The sequence below is a fragment of the Fundulus heteroclitus genome, chromosome 9 (genome assembly GCF_011125445.2).
Source record: "Fundulus heteroclitus isolate FHET01 chromosome 9, MU-UCD_Fhet_4.1, whole genome shotgun sequence".
Lineage (NCBI taxonomy): Eukaryota > Metazoa > Chordata > Actinopteri > Cyprinodontiformes > Fundulidae > Fundulus > Fundulus heteroclitus.
Window position 1 is genome coordinate 18185386 of NC_046369.1, and position 19427 is coordinate 18204812.

General features: G+C 40.1%; 1 protein-coding gene across 1 annotated transcript in view; it reads right to left on the bottom strand.

The window, feature by feature from the left end:
- Nucleotides 1-19427, bottom strand: part of LOC105928638 (tubulin tyrosine ligase-like family, member 7) — a 56116-nt gene that overhangs the window by 9714 nt on the left and 26975 nt on the right. The window contains exons 8-12 of the mRNA XM_036141665.1: nt 15263-15558; nt 13254-13388; nt 9838-9918; nt 5899-6059; nt 2124-2297 (exon numbers count right to left, since the gene is read on the bottom strand). Of these exons, the coding sequence (XP_035997558.1) occupies nt 2124-2297; nt 5899-6059; nt 9838-9918; nt 13254-13388; nt 15263-15558 (847 nt within the window). The remainder of the gene's footprint in view (nt 1-2123; nt 2298-5898; nt 6060-9837; nt 9919-13253; nt 13389-15262; nt 15559-19427) is intronic.

The window sequence follows — 19427 nt, forward strand, 5'->3', positions numbered from 1 at the left end:
GCCGCCTCTGATTAGGATTAGTATAGCTGACTGGGGTTCTAGGTACAGTTTCATTAATGTTTAACCTACTTTTATTTTTCCTTTTCAGGCTTATTATTGCAATTTTGTTTTTTATTTGTAAAATAAATTTAGTTAAAGAGTATGTTTATAGCTCATCAACAGTTTTTCTTCTAAGAGAAAGCCAGAACTTCATATAAGAAGTAAAAGTAACATATTTTTTAAGTCTCAAAAATGAATAGCTAATCAGGCAAAAAAACGGCACATCATGTCAGAAACCTACTTGTAGTGAGAGACAGACACCTAATTTTAACAACCAGCTGCAGGCTAATACTAAACCAGCTGGCCTATAAACACAGAGAGAATTAATGGTTTCCTGTCAAAACAGATGAAAGTTAAACTATTGTAGACAACAGCAGCCCATCCAAAATGCTGCATCTGTCAAACTTCAGAAGCATGAACAATATTGCACCATTTTTTAAAATTATTGCACCAACTCCCTTTTTGTAAAAGCATATTTCACATTTTAAAATGCTTTTATTGGCACGGAGGATAGGTGCTGAATGGTCTCGAGCCGTGACAGAATTAACACCCCTTGAAGCCTTTTACATTTTGTCACATTACAATCACACAACGTTAATGGTTGTTTTAATCAGGATCTTATGTGATTGATCAAAACAAAGTAACATAGAGCCAGGCGGAAAAAAAGCATAAATATTTTTTTAGTTATGTTTTTTTTTCTCATCGACTCTGGTGGAAGGCGCCCCAATCCCCAGGGGTTTGATTACTTAGTTTTAGGTTCCTGGGGATTGTGCAGTTCTGTTTGTGTTTTCTCACTTTAGTATTGTTTATCTATAGATTTGGTTCCTGTTGTTAGTTTGTCTTCTGTTCATTTAGATTTATGAAGTTTATGCTTGTTTCTGTTAGATCCTTATTTTCTAGCCTGCCTGCTCTCAGATCTATTAGTCATATCTGTTCATTCACCGTGGTTTCCTGTTGGGGTCCGCTCTCATCCTGCTCCAGCCAGATCATTCTTCTCTCTCTCTCTCTCAGCTGAATTACCTTTACACCTTTCACCTCCGTTAATTGCTGCCGTCCCTACTGTATTCTCCTCGATTTATTTATTATGCTACCCTTGTTCTGGTCTCCCCCATGTCGGGTTACTGGTTCTGGTTTTCACCTGCCTGCCTGTAAGCTTTGTTGTTTTGCTATTTAATAAATCACCTTTATCACACGTCTTCCAAACTCTTGACTGGCATCCGGTCCACAAACCACAAAACAAAACTTGACAGAAAGAAAGTAGAGATAGTTTTTGTAATATTGCTGACTAACTTTTGTTGTTCCTGCTGAAGAAAGCTGCCTCTACCTAGTTTAGCAGTCAGGTCAGTGGGATGCGCTGTTAGTTTTCAAATAGACATTGTGTTTTGCACGTAAGCCCTAAAGGTTCATTTTGGTCTGATTAGAGCACCATATATTATTGTCTGCAATTCAGGCATAGATTAAATCTATTTACTAATTAGGAGACTTCTGAAAGCAGCTGACAGCACTGGATTTTATGTAGGGGTATCAGTGTAAAGGGAGCTGAAGACAAATGCGTACCAGATTTTTCAAATTTTTATGTATCACATTTATTTTCTTTCCAACTTGCCCTTGTGCACTGCTCTGTCTGTAGTCTTTCACATATAATTGCAACAAAATACAGTGACGCTTGTGGTTGCAACGTGACAAAAAGGGGTGTTATACTTCCAGAAGGTGATGTAAATACATCTTAAAATTGCTTAGCAGGTAAGAACAAATTAGACAGGTTATCAAATAGAAGTTCTCAAAACTAAAACGGAACAGTTTTGTTTTTAATTAGCGTGTTATGGCATCTTTAGGTTTTCTTATTTGTGTTATGTTTTTAGTGAAGCATTTTTAATTGCATCATGTATAAACAGGGATACACAGATAAACCTGCTTTGTTTTAAAAAGAGCGAAAAGTTATTTGCAGCACGTACACAGGGAATTGAGCAACCCATATCCTGTCCTTGGATGTTTTTGAAATCTTGATCACAGCAGAAATACCCAGATAGACTTTAAAAAGTACTAAGTAATGACAAATCGAACCATTTGAAAGCCCTTATTACCTTGTGTCATCCCACTCGGGACTGAGTCCCGCCAAAGAGCCGCGTGACTCTGAGACAAACTTGTACACGACCAACAGGCAGTCCCGGCACAGCTGGACGAGTCGGCGACAGCACTGCAGCTCTTGGGGCGAGACCACCTCGCTGCTCTTGCTGAAGATGCTCTCCCATGACGAGCTGGAGAGCAGAGACCCCAGTTAGGACACAAGCGACAAAGTCACCAGGAAGCCAACCTTATAAGTTAATTATGTATGCATTACGACCACACACATTAACCTTTTTACTGCAGACGAACACATCTGCATACACTCTAAAATCTACAAACACACTTGGAAAAACCCAGAGGAGGGATGAAACAAATCCAAGTACAGTTAACCCTCCTAACAATCCCAGACATACCCCTGACTGTGAGAGAGTTTCAACAACTGAAACAGACAACCCCAGGGGGCAGTTTTGATGTCTTCCCCTTCTTCGCTCCTTGGGAGGTGGGACGTGCTTCCTCTGAAAGGGTTCAAAACTGTGTGTTTCCATTCTCCTCCCCCCTAAGTCCTTCTTTAAAGCCTGTTGAATTCATTTCCCACAATAGCTGCTGGGCCGTTTGATTGTTGTTAAGTCCCTCAGATAAAATATCAAACAAGACACAGAGAGGAGCAAGGAGGAGGTCTTCACCCTGGATTTAGAGGGTGCTTCTGGAGCGGTAACCGCTTCAGTGTCTCTGCGTGATACGGAGCCCCCTGTTGGGTTCATCCATGTAAGGGCGTGCCATGTGGAAGGGAGGGGGGAAGGCTATAGGCTAGCTGTATCATCCAGGGCCATGCTGTGATCAGACAAAGACTTGGGGGGTGGTGGGGGGGTGCAGTCTTGGCTAAGCTAATCCTCGCTGGCTAATATCCCTCCACCCGATCCCTGGCGTTACAAACAGGCTCCATTTCAATCACTTTCCCCCCCATCTTCTCAGTCACCAAGTCAGTCTTTTTCTATGCCTTCACTTATCAACCACTCCATCTCTGTCACCTGCTTGCTCCCTTTCACACTTGCCCTCAATTAGGACTCTGAAGGAAGCAGGACAGCGGGGTGGAGAGCTGTGGACGACGACTCGAGTTACCCCCCCTGAGCCCTCTGTGCCAGGGGGAACACGGCGCCGGACAACTGAATTGTAAAAGATATGGGGAGGAGGAGACGTGAGAAGGTCACACCTTTATCTCAAAGGGAGATGAAAAGCCAGTAGTTCAGCAGCTGTCAGCATGTCGGAGTTGCATAGTTGAGTCTTTCTGCTTGCTGTCTGATTAAAGGTGCTTGTAAGTCCCTTGGTTAAAAAAAAAAAAAAACTGACGTAATCCATAGTTGCTGTTTAGGAAAACGTCTACAGGAAGGTATCACTTGTGGAAAAAAGAGAAATGTTCCTTTAATTTAAAGTAAATATTAAGAAAAACTAAACCACAAGAAGACTTCAGAGTATCAGATAACAGCTTGAACTTAAGAGGCCTTCATTCACCTCCTACCCAATTCCACTCCTCCCCCTCGCTTTCTTCCTGCTCTCACCTGTGAATAAGCCCTGATTAGGCCCGGTTTAAGTGGAGAAAGTGCAGTGGGGTCTGCTTGATCTGTCAGTCACTCTACATCTCCATCTTTCAGCCAGTGTTTTTTTTTTTCTGAAGTCACATTGACTGGAAATGCCAAATTGTCCCTGCTGTCAGTAAAAGCTGGTTTATTGATGAATGGAGGACATGCGTGGTGAACCTAGATGGGGTATGAGACTTTAGTTATGGAGATGGAAGAGTGCTGCAATGAATAAAGTGGTAATTGGCTTGGAGTGCAAACACACTTGTTTCTATTGACTGCAAGGGATGTAAATCCTTTGAGACATTTTTTTCTTTTTTCTTTTTGGTGTTTGTTTGGTCTTGCTAAAAGTTATCACTCAAAATCACACTGAATACACCCCATTTCATCTCATATCTAAACCACTTCATACTAATTCCATAAAACAGACGTATCTCAAATGTTTTTGTTTTTCATACTTTACAATTTTTAAGCTGAACAAAGTGTTGACATTTGAATTAACAGTTTATGATTTCCTGTTTTCTTTATGTGTGAATTTGACGTGACACAAAGGCTCATTTCCCTTAGCTACTCTCAAAACGGGTTAAAACAAGAGAACAAGTCGGTAAGGTAATGGACATGTGCGTTGACCTTCATAAGCAAGTACGGTAGTAAACAACAAGAAAATAGTCATCTACACAGGCCCGTTTCTAAAGCCAGACTGTGTACTAAATAGTTTAAACAACTGGGCCTGGTGACAAACAAGAGTGGACAAGGAGCCAGCGTTCTTGCTACCACCCACAGTGACGAGCACGATAAGGGAGAACATTTGTTTTCTAAAGCTCATTGTAGCAGAGACCGGCATTTTGAGGACCAAGTCTCCATAACAACCATTACACACTATCTGCATGTTAAACGATTATTCAGGAGGCATCTCAAGAAAAACTTTGTCTGTCCCACCATGCCATGTAGAGTTTTTAAAATGCTACTGTATTTTTAGTCGGGTCTGCTTGCTTTGGTGAAATGAGATCAAAGCGCCTGTTCAAAAATGCCTACACACTATAACTAGCTGTTTACTGAAACTGTTTAATGTCTGTTGTTTTTCATCATGATTTATTGTTAATATATTATTGAATTTGTATGATGTCCTCCTTGGGTGCTGTGAAAGGCGCTTTCAAATAAAGTGCATTATTATTAGTAGTATTATTTGAATTTAGACTGAAATAAAGGATAAGTACTGTCATATTCAGTAAATTAGAATATTGGTTCTAGTGAAGCTAATTTGTCAGATTAAAAGTACCTTTTGAAAATAACAACCGTTAAGCATGTATTAAACATACTTTTCATTAAACCCACATTTCTAGATTCAAAATGTATTTTTGTATTTGTTTGATGTAATATTTTAATCTTAAATGTAGTGTTTTCATTATATGTTGGCAAAAAAATTGTGTCATTAACAAAATGGGGACTTTAATGCATCATTCTGTAATTAATCCATATAATGTGTTTATTTTAGTAGAATGTGTTACTGAAACAATTTGACGTTTTGCTTAGACTCTAATCTTTCGAATATGACTGTATATGTTAAAGCTCTTATGTTTAGTATAGTGGCGGACATGTGATGCTGTGGGCTTTTTTCTTTTGCAAAGAGCATGGGAGTCTTTTTAGAGTGCAAGGCGTAATAAAAACTTAGTGAAACTTGGGAAATTTTAAACTGAAATCTGGTGGCCTCTGCCAGAACACTGAAAGAAAGTTATAATGGGGGCTTCGTCAAGACTTACAGTATGGCTAAATTAACAGAGAAATGGTTCTCCAGACTCAAAAGGCTGAAATAATACAGAATCCTTGTGAAGTGAGATAAAAGGACGAGTGCACAAGATATTAGCCTAGATTCTGGAGGATTTAGAGAGACTCTGCAAAGAGGACTGGTCAAATATCAGTTATAGGAGAAAGCTAAGTGCCACGATTTGAGGCAGAAAAATATCTCTTAAAGGAGGATTTTTTGTCTGTGTCCTGCTGAAAAAATTTACTAAACTAAAAATATTTGTTTTTACACTACGATGAATTAAAATTAAATAATTTTAAATATTTTTACCACAGGTGCCAAAACTTGTGAAAAACAGTGTGTTAGGAATACTCCCACCGGTTTTCTGTTCAGTATAATTTTAGGATTTTGCCTCCCATTTGTTTGTCATATTGATTGAAACTCATTTATAGACGCAGCTCTAGACCGGCCTACCCGGCGTTGGAGAAGCAGTTCCAAAGGCCCTGGCCATGACTCCACAACAATCGGTTGAAGATGCGGTTAAAAAGCCGATAGAGGTGCAGGCTCTCTACATCCGGCTCCTTCCAGATCCGCTGCAGCGCTGAGCGGACGTTTGTGCGAACGATGTCCAAAACCTGAGGCAACCGACAAAGTAAGATTGAGACGAAGGGGAAAAAAAGTCACTTTCAGTTCAAAGTTGTGCTAACAAGAGACATGTTTACTGAAATAAAAAAAAATAATAATGGCGTTTCTTATTTATATGCAGAACTTGGCATTTCTTCCAATTGTAATTTCGTCCTGTTTTGTCTTTCCTGTTGATCTTACCATGAAATTAGCAATCACAGAGGCTCGAAATTTTGCTCACCAACAAAGAGCAAGCTTGCATTTATGAATAAATCCGGCGAAAAATGCATATTCAACAACAGAAACAAACAAAAGAAAAACTTTAAGAAAATTGCACACTGTGCACGGACTATTTGAGCAGTTTTGTCAGTGCTTTTGTGGAAGTCTCCATGCAAAGATATGAAGCCAGTGTCTCCTTTGTGCGAGTGTGTGTGGGGCTGAGCTACAGGCAGGACAGAAACCATTGGGGCAGACAGTGGAGAGCCTGGGAGAGGGCTAATTGCTGCACCAATGTCAGTCTTGTAGATAACGTGTCAGAAGTTCCCGGGCGGTCTACAGACACCTGCGCCAGCCTTCCATCTTTCCCCCCCCCCCCTCTTCCTTTTTCCTATCCCTTCCCACCTCACAACATTCTATTTCTTCCCTTTTCTTCCCCTTTTTATCCCAGCTCAGAGCAGTGTGAGGCTCTTTTGACTTTGATTCCTCGCTCCTCATTACTGAAGTGCTTGTCCGTCTGTGTATCCGCGCATGTGTGTGTGTGTGTGTGTGTGTGTGTGTGTGTTTGTTTTCGATGCAAAAGAAGTGAGATTTCCCCACAGCAGCATGAGGCGAACGGGGCATGCAGGCGCTCTCAGACAAACTGATAGATGAGTAAACACACACAGATATGTTTTGGTATGGTAATCAGACGGCAGAGCGGTGGGTGCTACGTTCCTGACCTCTGCCTGCTGCTCATTAGGCTGCTTCACTCCAAATAAACATGAGCTCACGCCACCGAGGCCCACAGCTGAGCACAGCGGTGCAAAAAGCAACGGCTGAGAGATCACATCATTACTGACACGCCTACTGGATGCTAGTTCACGTCTTGTCCCCTCTTCTATTTTGTTTACATCTTTTTTTTTTTTTGGGTGTATCTACCTCCCATGGTCTGACATGGTAATGATCCTAATGTTTGTCACGTTTCCGTTTTGGTTGGGTTTTTTTTTTTTGTTCTCTTTCTCCTCTAAAGTTTGATTTGGGGATTATATTTTGTGTTTTAAAAGTTGTTCAAAAGCTTTCACAGAAATAGGTAGGCGCCTTGACATTTTGTCATGTTCGTTGGTTTTAACAACGTCCATTCTGTGCAGGGCGACAGTATAGAAGTCCTGACAGCAAAGGCAGGCCATTTATACAGACGTCAAAAGATAAATTGGCCCCATTTTTAACACTTTCAGACCTAGCATCAAAAAACGAAGGCATTATCTCGGGGAATTGTGTCTGAAAGATAAATGTGCCCCACGTTTAACTCTTTCAGGCCTAACATTAAAAAAAATGAAGCATTATTTCACAGAGATGTGTCTGGGACAAAGTTCAAAATAAACCGTTTTGTTTAATCCGCCAACAGAAAACTCGGAAACTGTGTTTCTCCAAAACATTTTAAAGCAGCCACAATAGATTCTGACCAAAAGTGAAGCATCAAACTTGCTGAAAATCGAACCGAATATATAAATAACTTTGTATGATATAACTTAATAGGTAATGGCAGATTTTAAAACAAAGTTTTAGTTTTATACTAGGTGAATCATATTTGCTTAACTAATGCAATCCTAAATTAATATCATGTCAAGAGAATCAGATTTGTGAACAGTAAAAGTCATGTTGATCTTAATTGTGGCACATAAACAACATAAGCCTTAATTCCAAACTTTTTATTGTCTTAATGGCTGGAGACACCAAACAGTTGCTATAAAAAAAAATGCTTAATTTACCGAGAGCTAGCTTTCTTCTTAGGGAGCCTAGTTTGAGATCTTCAATATCCCTAAAAAGATACAAACCTACATTGTTTTGCTTCTCCTATCATGTTTGACTGCAACAAGCTTCTGTAACTTTTCCCAAGTAATAGAAAATCATTAAAATACAAATTTAGATATTTATTTTTAAATTTCCCATCTTTAGTCCCTTCCTTTTGTAAGTCATCTCTTGTTTTGGGGTTTCTTATTCAAACTTCAGCTAATTTGGCGAAGCTGTTTAGTTCATCAATATCTTGATGAGCATTTTGTTATAGATTCTCAATTAGATTTTGGTCTTGCAATGCATTACTGTGATTTGATTAAATCCTTTTATTTTGGATTCGGTTGTATCTTTAAGGTTATTGTCCTGCTGGAAGGTGAACTTCCCCCCAAGTAAAACAATTTTTTGCCAAATTGTGAAGAAGATGGGACGAGAGTTGGCTTCTTTAAGTCTGAGGATATAATCTAGATAATCAAAGGGTGGCCCGCTCCCTTCATATCAGAGTAGTTCAAGCAGCTTGATGTCTTGTTCATGACTGACGGCCAGCTGGATTGAGAGCTGGACCAGCAGATTCAGGCTTTGTAAGCAGTAAGATACGCTCTCCACTGGTTTATAGCAGGGAAGAAAGAGCGGGTCAGTAAGGGAAGCTCAATTTCCCTCCGTGTCTACCTTCCAACCCTCGTTTATGGTCTCAAGACATGGGTTGTAACCAAAGAACAAGACTCTAAATACAAGCGACTAAAGTAAAGTTTCCTCTTAGGTGGCCCAGACTCAGGTTTAGAGAAAGGGTGCAAAGCTCTGTCATCTGAGGAGAGCGTAGGGTAGATATGGCGCTTCTTCAGATTAAAAGGGGTCAGTTGAGGTGGTTCGAACTTCTGATCTGAATTCCTCCAGGGCGTCTTGAGGTTTTCCAGGCACGTCCCACTGGGACAAGGGCCTGGGGCAGACCCAGAACTTGCTGGAGGGACTCTGCATCACTGCTGGCCTGGGAATGACTCCCTCAATGAGAATCAGAGGGTGGCTGGGGAGAGAATTGTCGGGGGACCTCTGCTACAACTGTCGCCCTCACCACTTGTACAGGCAGATTGAGTTTTAAAGGGGCTGCCCATGGTTTTCTTTTAACAGTGGCCCATATACTGCCATTAATCTATAAAGATTTTAGAAGCTCAGAACAAGTAGTTGTCCTGTGAAGTGGTCCTTCCACCCTCTGCAGCGCTATCAGAGTAACCAAAGGTATCTTGGCTGCTCAATTTAATGCTCATCTTGCTTGTCCAGTCAGGTGGACAGCCATGTCTTTAGCTGGACGGCCATGTTTTGGTTGGCCTGTAGTTGTGACATACTCTTTCCATTTTCAGGTGATAGAGTGAGCCATGGTCTGTCAGATGATTACAGCTAGAATATTGTTTTGCAACCTAACCCTAAACCCTGCATTGAACTTCCCTACAGCTTTATGTCTTCCCTGTCTGCCGTGTTTCTTGGGTTTTTAATTTTGCTGTTTTTCAGTACTGTTCTCAAATATCCCTCTGAGGCACAAAGGGGACTCAGTTTAGCAATTAGGTAAACTCTGTTAGGGGCAAATAAATGCACTGGTGTTTATTTAGTGGAATCAGAGCAAAGAACATATATTTTCCACACCTTTCAGATTTTCATTTGTGTAAAAAAATTAAAATAAATTATCATTCTCTACCCCGTGTTGGTCTATGTGAACATAAATATAACAGTATAAAGATAGACTTTATATTAAAACAAAATCAATAAAACACAAGCCAAGACAAACTCGGATTCTGCATTGAGACTCACCTTCCTCTGTTTGGTCGAGTCCAGCTTCACCAACCAATAAGATGCCACCTTTGATTTATGGTATTTCCAGTTGTCGAGAATCTGTGCAGTGAGTACTGGTGTTAAAGCTTTGAAAATGCTTGTTACAAACAAAAAGCAAATATTTTATCAAAGACCATTTAATGAGATGGAAACTTCCAGTTGCATTAAACATTCCCCATCTTCTTTGAATGTTCAAGGTTCCTACACACTTTTGTTTACATGAAAGCAGAGACGCAAGAGAGAAAACAATTAAGAGAGTCAATTTTATCTTTCTACAGTTATTTACTAGAGACTGCTGGTATTCATAATTTTCTCTCCAGCAAAACATCAGGTTAAGAAACAGCTAAATATTTTTGTACAAAAAAAAAAACCTTAGCGTTTTAGAAACATGAATGCAATATTTTCTTTTATGGACACCTTCTAGAAGACCAATCAAACCCTAAAATCTTCAGCGTTGCTCGGTTAGGGTGTTGGTTAATCTAATCGCTCCATGCCTTCTTCAAATCGGTCCTTGTTACAATAGAGTTCCATGTTCAAACATGACAAGGGCCATTAGGCGCAGGGTTGCTTGCACAATATTTGCCACATCAAACTAGGTTACGCAGGAAGGTACAAGGTGACAGACTGTTTACTGCAGTGCATCACAAACCGTCTTGTTATCTTGTTGTTAATGCTCTCAGAGCCCTGTCTTCATACTCCAATCAAAGGAAAGCGTTTAAAGCATTGTTAACCTTTATAAAATTGCCTGTCAGGCTCCTTCCTGGCATCTGAATGAGAAACTTTCTCTTTTATATTAGTGGCTCTCGCTACAGCAACCCAGTGAAACGTTGAAATCTCAGGAAATAAATCATATTTATGGAGGTTACGCTGAAAAAGAAAAAAAGAAAACGTTTTGGTATTGTTTGTTATGCTTAAAAGCTGTGCAGGTTTTTTTCCTTTTAGCATCAGAATTACTCTGCACCGTCACCCAATGCTGCTGTTGTTGAGTTAACTCAACCAGCACTTCCCCACTAGTGTACTTATGTCACAGAGGGTGCTAGATCCCCTGCAAAGAGGGCTCACAGCGAAAAGCTCCAGCGCAATCTACCTTTCTGTTCTCACTCACAGAAATCCACACATGACTGGGTTTCCAATATTTATTTTAAAAAAAGAAGGTATTTTGGCAGGTTTTATTCCTAACTGCTAGTGCGCAGCTGGAATTCAATAGTTTTGCATTGCAGGGACATTTGTTTTCCAAAGACTATACCTTCACTTTTATCCTCACAATACAACAGTCTCTGAAACAGCCTTGTAAAAAGATTTTTTTAAAAACAATAACAACTTCACCTGCTACATTTCTCATGATTTTACCCAGCAAGATGTGAGCCAATTTGCCACATCGTTTTCTATTTCGGCACAAATTGCAGTCAACCAAAACACACATGAAACGTTTCCTCTCTCTCTGGATCCCCGGGTGTAACAAAAGACAGAGAATTTAAGTGACTGATAGGGAATTAGGAAGGCAATTACTCAGATACAAACACGTATTAGGCCCAAATGAAACATCAACGTTAAATTAGGACAAAATACAAGAAAGAAAAAAAAATAGGTGAACACTCCTCCTCTGAGGTAAGGAGTCAGCTGAATAGGTGCAGTCTCTCAGGTGTGTTTCCTCCTTACTGTACAGGTGTTGTGGTAGTCGTCTTTCACAGCCCTGTCACACCCAGACTGTCTCCAGACATGGAAACATTTTGTAAACTCTATTTTATTTTGTTGACAAGTATCATGTCAAGGAAAACTGTTTTTTAGATTAATTAAACACAACTAAAACAAGAGAAATTTATATTCCAATAATGGAAGTTGATTGCGTCCCATGCGTCCTTAGAATGTAGCTTATATACATAACATGCAGAGAAGATGCAGGGAAACTCAGTAAACAGTAAAGCTTCAATAAATTAGATAATCCTCAAAAATGTATTCATTCATTTGTGTGTTTTATTAAGTTGTTTATATAAATAAAAAATGTAAACTCGTTTTAATTTTGATGATTACGGCTTACAAGTAGTGAACACACAAAATACATTTTCTCAAGATTACATAAAGAAATGTTAAAATGAAGCCGACTGTTCATGGAGTTCTGTATCCAAAACATACTAATGGAAAGTTGAGCAGAATAAAAAGAGCACTGTGAAAGGATTGTTGAGTAAGACGAAATTGGGCACAGGCACTGCTAAAGTGTGTGTTTTGGTGGTAATAATTTAAGAAGGTTTTATTGTGTTTATAACAAAACTAAAGAGATGAGCAAAAGTATATCCTTAATGGTAAATTTATTGGCCAAAATCTACTTGTTCGCTCTGCAATGCCACTGCAGAATTGATGCCTGAACTGGGTGTGCCACTGCAGCATCTGGCTTCTAACTTGTGAAAAAAGTAATTGAGCCAAGTGCAGAAGATGTTGCACTTCAGCTCAAATGTGACACAAAATAATTGAAGCAGCCCAGGTGAGCTTCTTTGCAAATATGTCACATGTATCTTCTTAAGAACAAATTCTTCCAGCTTAGCTTCCTGGTGGTATTTTTGTCACTTATTTTTGTCAAGAAAGTCTAGCTGGTTTCTGCTCAATCTGCCCCGTGGAAAGGTGGCACTGAAGAGACTTTGAGAATGTTCAATGGTGGTTAGCAGAGAGCCGAAGGGACAGGTTCACACTGCTTTTACATTATAGATGTGTCTTTGTCAAAAATTCAAGATTAGCTTTTCTGTTTCATTGGGAGCCTTATTTTATTAAACTTTAACAGAATGCAACTTGCACATATTTGAACTTTTTAATAGCTGATTTGAACAACTTTGCATAGAAAGAAATGTTTAAAATGTGCACCTACATCAAATTTGCAAAATTTATTTTAATTACAAGTCCTGTGATGCATGAAGAAAATTGGAACCAGTAAGCTGCCAAAACTGCTAAAGCGATATGGGCTATATTCAATTCTCCCATCAGTTTCATTTATACCCAGAGTTATTTTTTTTAATGTTTTAAATGAAAATGCAAGCATTAAATTTACCAACAGGCTTAAAGGAAGTGGCAGTGATTAATAGAAAGGGCTGGTGGGGAATTGAATTGGACTGCCCGCAAACCGACAAGCTGTTGCTGGGGTCATTTCAAATACAGGGGAAGACAAGTCTGAGCTGAAAGGCTATTGCAAAGTGAGGCGAGGAGGTGAATTATAGTTACACATCAGAACAACCAAACCTGGTACCAGAGGGCCATAAAGCATTTTTTTTTTACATTTTTTTGTTCTCGGTTTTTTTTTATTTTTGTTTGTTCTTTTTGTGTTTATTTATCCGACCATAAAGCAGGGATAAAAAGAAAAAAATATTTGATTAAACAAATGACCTGGCAATTAGAAATCTTGCACCCACCTCATCTAGCACTGCCTCGGCCTCTTCTTCGGTTTTCCCAGGAAACCTGATCCGCATGGCGGTGAGCGCTGACAGGGTGTGACGCACCAGTTCGGCCTCCTGCTCCTTGGTCCTCAGGTTTATCAGTGGGTCACCCTAAAAATATGCCAGTGGCAAATTAAAAGGAGCAATACTGAGAAATACTCATGATTTGATCTTGACATGAATGTTGTATTTACTTTGCGACTGTAACGTTGCATTTGAGCCATTCTTTTCCCAGGGAGAAACAATTATACAACAAAACAATTTCCACAAATTGTAAGAACGAGAAGTGAATGCAACAGTTTGAATTTAGTGTGGATTTTCTCCAAACTGAACAGGGTGAGAAATATACATACAGGCTCAAATATACACCCACTACCAATTTTAGGTTTACCGTCATTTAGGGGGTTTAGAAGGAAGATAAACCATCAATCAATCAATCAATCAATCAATCAACCAGACAATCAATCAATCAAGCAATCAGTCAATCAATCAATCAATCAATTAATGAGCATTATTTATTTCTAGGGCACATTTAAAAACCGCATGGGTGACCAAAGTGCTGTATATTAGAAAAGAAAAGGTTTAAAACATGCAAAACATATACACACATCAAAAGCTAAAAACCATGTTCAGTATTTTAAAATGCCATACACAACGAGATCACAGTGTATTAAAAGCCAGGACATAAAAGTGTGTTTTTGAAAGAGATTTAAAAACAGGAAAAGAGGAGGCCTGTCTGATACTCAGTGGTAAGTTATTCCATAATTTAGGAGCAGCAACAGCAAATGCTCTGTCACCTTTGAGCATTTGCATTTTAGGGACTGTTCAGCTGATCTAAGGGATCGGAGTGAGCAGTAAGGCTGAATCAGCTCACATAAATATGGCAGAGCAAGGTTGTTCAAACATTTAAAAACAAATAACAAAAGCTTTAAATTAATTCTGTAGCGCACAGGGAGCCAGTGACGGGACGCTCGGATGGGAGTAATATGCTCGCGCCTACGGGTCTGAGTTAACAATCGAGCAGCAGAGTTCTGCACAAGCTGCAAAAGATACCACAAACTTATCTAGCTGTTAAAAGAAAGCTTTTAGCAAAATTCTGGTGGGATTTTTGATTCTCGTCAGGAGCTGATCCAAAACTTGTTGGTTTCCAGGCAGATGTAAATCTTCAGTAGGATATTAGCCTGGTGCCATTCCTGGAGCTTTGGTTGTGAAATGGACAAATTCAAACCTTTAAACTATGAATCTAAATATATAAAGCCTACCGTGGGGGCCGCCATCCTGAAGCACCACTGCTGCTATCTATTTGTCAAGGCAACAGGGAACTTACCGCATGAAATACTTAAAGAATAAATAAATGCGTTCCTGAGAGTTGGGGCCTTCCTGCACACGATGGAAAGCCATTTCACCTTTACTGTACATCACACAACCAGTCAAACCTCAGTTTCGAAAAATTGAGGAGTTAGGCCTCTATTTAATGAATTTATTCAATTGTGGGTATGTATATACTTGAGATTTTATATAAATTTTAATTTATGTCAATTTGTGAAACTCTACATAAAATTTAACTTGCTGCAGAGAATTCCTATTTTCAACATTCCTTGACATTGTCTTTTGTACCCTTTCACCCTCGGAAAAAGGCAAAAAAGAAAACAAACATAAAAGCCTAAAATTAATATGTCATTAATTCCTGTGATGTAAACCTTTGACTGGACCTGTATAATTTATTTTGTTTGCACTGTTCATAATCTCTATAGTTGTCCTGCCTAGTTTAATATTATTTAACGGTATCCAGAGAAAACGCGTATGAACGTCAAGGGCCACAGTAACCCCCTACGTCTGTTTAACAGAATCAACAATACTAAATAAGTCAAAGCAGGAAAAAATTAAGGTTTACAGATTGAAAAAAAAAAAACACTGAAAAAAAAACAAGTTTAAGTTTTAATGCACTTTCTAAAATTTGTATGCAGGCGTGTTGGGTATCCTACCATATTGGAGTGGATGGTCCCCAGGCTGCTGCTGTGAGGCACACGGTGGGCGGAGCCACTACGGCTCAGCGAATGAGAGCGAAGTGTGGCGGAGCTTGGCCTGGCGAGAGGCGTTGCCAAAGGGACCATGGGAAACGGCCTGGTGGACAACGCTCGCATCTCACTGGGTGACGAGAGTGAGGCAATGGAGCGAGGGCAAGAGATGGAACGTCTGATTGGACCAGAAAGAGTTGGGGATACAGAGGGAGCAGTGCTGGTTCTGAGAGGCTTGATCGGCGGTTTCCAGTGCATGCGACCTGCAGAGAAAGAGGAAACATTAACGATAAAGTCTGTTTGAGTTGGAGAAAAGAGCCTTCCATTCCTCCGCTTTTCACAATGTCCCTGTCAAGCATTCAAGCTCTCCTGTTTGCTTTGCCCACTTTGGCGCCTGCGTCATCAGACGAAGTGTGACACATTTACCCAGCAGTCTAGTTTTTTGTGTTATTAGCAATGCTGTCTTGTGTAGTCAATCCCAGAAACTTAGCAGAAATCTGTCTCTTGTCTGGTCTGGCGGTAGATTAAGGAGCTCTACCTCTCAGACGCACACATCAGATAAACAGGCGTAAGCTTGTAAAAGAATTAAACCGAAAACCCTCGCAGGCTCGGTACATTAACCTGGATACTGTTCCAGCCTATCAATCAGCCCGTCTATTAATGTGCATCCGACGTAAGGCAAGCTTACAAGTATATTGTGTGTGTGTGTGTGTGTGTGTGTGTGAGAGAGAGAGAGAGAGACTGTTGAATCTCCCAAGGTTTAGTCAGTGCCAACTGTGAGCATTATGGAGCTTAGTTGAAGCAGCCTTTTGGTGGCTTGGTATGGAGAAGGACTTGGCAAGGTTACCGTCTCTCTCAGCAAACACACACACACACACACACACACACACACTGGCGCACACACTTGCATACACTTTCACAAAAAAAGTTTAGCTTCTCCATGATGTCGCCTCTTATTTTGTGAAAAATTGAATGGGTTAATGCAAGACTCCTCTCCTTGAGTGCTATAACTAAGCCCACAATGTAACTGGAGAATTTCTCAGCCAAGGTCAGTGCATTGACTTCTGAGAAAAGGGCTCTCTTTTTTTTCTCACTTCTGAGAGAAAAAAAAAAAAAAAAAAAAAAAAGTGAGCCGGTACATGTGACTGTTGTGAATTGCGGGGAATATTTGAAGCTTATCACTCTTGCTATAAAACAGCATGCTTCAACGTCAACACTCAAGGTATTTTCAAGGTTTTCTACGAAAAGGTCTCTGCTTCTGTTTAAATCAAATTTCTCCTATTCATCACCAGGCCTAACTTCGCCCTCTCTTAAAAGCGTGTGCACTGTTCTCAAGTGAACGCGTTGGCCCTTTCTCCACGCGTCGGTCTGCAACTGTGCTTCTGAAACATTGCTTCGCCAACAAACACAAGGAAAAACGATTGAGTCAAGATTGCTCTGCAGCAATTTAGGAAGGACTCTGCACCATTTATTACAAGGATGGAACACCACCATCTGTACCATTCTTTAGTTTGAAGCTTTTCCATATCAGGACATATTAGAAAATCACCAAGTGATCTTCAACCGATCTTACAATAAATCCAAGAACTAATAACATCAACTGTAACACCTGGCAGTCTATTTTTATTTTTTTTAGAATAAATTTGTTTCGATTTCCATGAGACTGTTTAAATTGCATCCTTTAAGACGTAATTCTTGCAGCATTTTGGTGCAGTTGCCTTCCAGCAATAAGGTTCTGGATTCAAATCCCAGTCCGGGGTACTGCATGTTCTCCTAATGCATACGTACAGTTCTCACAGGGTACTCTCGTTTCTTCACACATTTCAAAAACATGCAAGCTAGGTCAATTGATCTCTCTAAAATCGACCTTTTCTATAAGTGTTTGCATGCATGGAAGTTTGTTCTGTGTGTCACTGTGTTGCCCTATGATGGACTGGTGACCCGTCCAGAGTGTTCTAGGCAACAAATGGCTTATAGTATCAGTCAGGAGAAGAATAGAGAACAGTCCATAGCATTTTGTTGAAGATAAAAACAACTAAACGCTGTTTCATGTTTTAAAAAAAAAAAAAAAGACAAGATAACTGGTAAAGGAGGCTGCCAAGAGGCCAACAGCAGCATTGGATGAGCTGCAGTCATTTCAGACAAGTACTTGTTCCACATGGTCTGACAACCATATCCTCTATTCACCATATGTCTGAACTAAGAAGCTGGCTCTTTCTTCCACAGGCAACACCCGGCCCTGACTAAACCCACTCAAACCCTTGTAGCAGAATCTGTTTCGGCCTCCTTGTACTCAGCCTCACCAAAGCGACACCGTCGTGCTCAGATGTAACTGGAGCTTTTAGTCGAGGGGGTGAAGCTATGACCACTTTTAGATACCACTTAGTTTTGACCCAAACCTTTAGGAGTCTGCAAGAAAGATCTTTCTTCACAGGTTAGACGTGTTAGCAGTGTAGAGTACTCAATGTGAGTTCCACAAAGGGAAGGTATAAGCAATGATCGGTGTGAACTCACAGTTTCTGTCAAGAAATCTAGTAAAATGCATCAGGGTATTTCTGAACTGTTTGTAGTCAATCAGTCTAAAGTCTAAAGTAAATTACTCGTAGCAATAAATTATAAGATACAACTAGCCCCACACCCCAAAAAAAAAATCCACTTAATGGTGTGTACAGCACAAAGCTGTATTAGAGTGTGTCTGAATGGATGAATAAGAAACATATTCAGAACAGTACTGTAGAAAAACAACAAGGTCCTGCAATAGATCAGATAATAGTTTTCTTTGTTTTTGTAATTTTTTAGTATTTTTTTTTAACCAGAAAAGGACTACACATCCTTTAGGGTTCGAAAGTTGCGGCTGACCACCGAGGTGACTTCGGGTATGATGGTCCAAATTAAAAAAAAAAGCAACAGGGCAAAGTTCAGAACCAAATTAAGTGTCGTTGATCTGCATTTCTCTTGGCCTTATTATGATACCAGGAGACTTGTTATTCCATAAAACCTCAGAATGTGAAGAGGAGGTACTTTCTTATAACCAGGTTGTCAATTAGTGATTATATATACACACATCGGCAACTTTGCTGGGTACAGCATGCTGGTGTCAGGTTTGACCCTCTTTTTATTCCTGCAGAGCTCCCTTCACTGTTTCACACCGAGCGCGGGTGAGGCGGTCTGAGCGAGTGATTTACCTACTATCCCTAAGCAAAAGGCACAATCAGGAGTGGTGAAGCAACCCGCAGTCTAATCTGTGCAGTTAGAGTGGTGCGGTCGACACGGTCCGCACAAAACGAACAGAGTGGTGACTTTCACTGAAGTTAAAAAAAATCTGAACTTTTCTGTCAAATCGCGAAACAGCAAATAAACAAGGGACTGATTGTTGTTGTGGCACAGTGAAGAAGCACAGCGGAGACGAAGCTTTTCCAATCAAAATGTGAAAAATTTATTTTGACATGGGATGAAGCAAGGAATGCTGTTTAGACGTTTGATGACGCGGCAAAGTGCTGTGAAGCCGGTGTCACCGTTTGTGCGTGTTAAATGCACAGCGGCAAACACCGCTCAGTTCAGGTGGAAATTTAACCACCGCGTTCGGTGTTCGGTGTGAACGCACCATTACCAGCATGGTTTCATCCAGAAATAAAAATCCTCAGAGATTTTGATCCACATTGACATAATAGCATCATACAGTTGCTGCAGATTTACTGGCTGTAAATCCATGATGTGACTCTCACGTTCCATCACATCCCAAAGTCGCTCAACTGGACTGAGATCTGGTCACTGGAGTACAGTGAACTCACTATCATCTTAAAAAAAAAACAGTTTGAGAAGATGGATACACTGTGGTCAGATAAATATGGTATGTGTAGTGCCTTATCGAGTCCAGAGGACCCCATAGCACAGAGGTGAGGCTGCCATACAGTTGGCGCCACCAGTCCTTCTGAACACCGCCAACAGGCAAAGCGGGTGAAATGTCTTGCCCAAGGACACAACAGCTGAGACGGTTGTCAGATAAAGTCAGCAAAAATACTTAAGTATAATGTTGGGTAAAGGGGTGCAAATTGTGCCAAGAAAACTTGGCTCATGCGAAGCAGGATTAATCGATTTATTTATTTATTAACCTTTATTAACACGATTATTC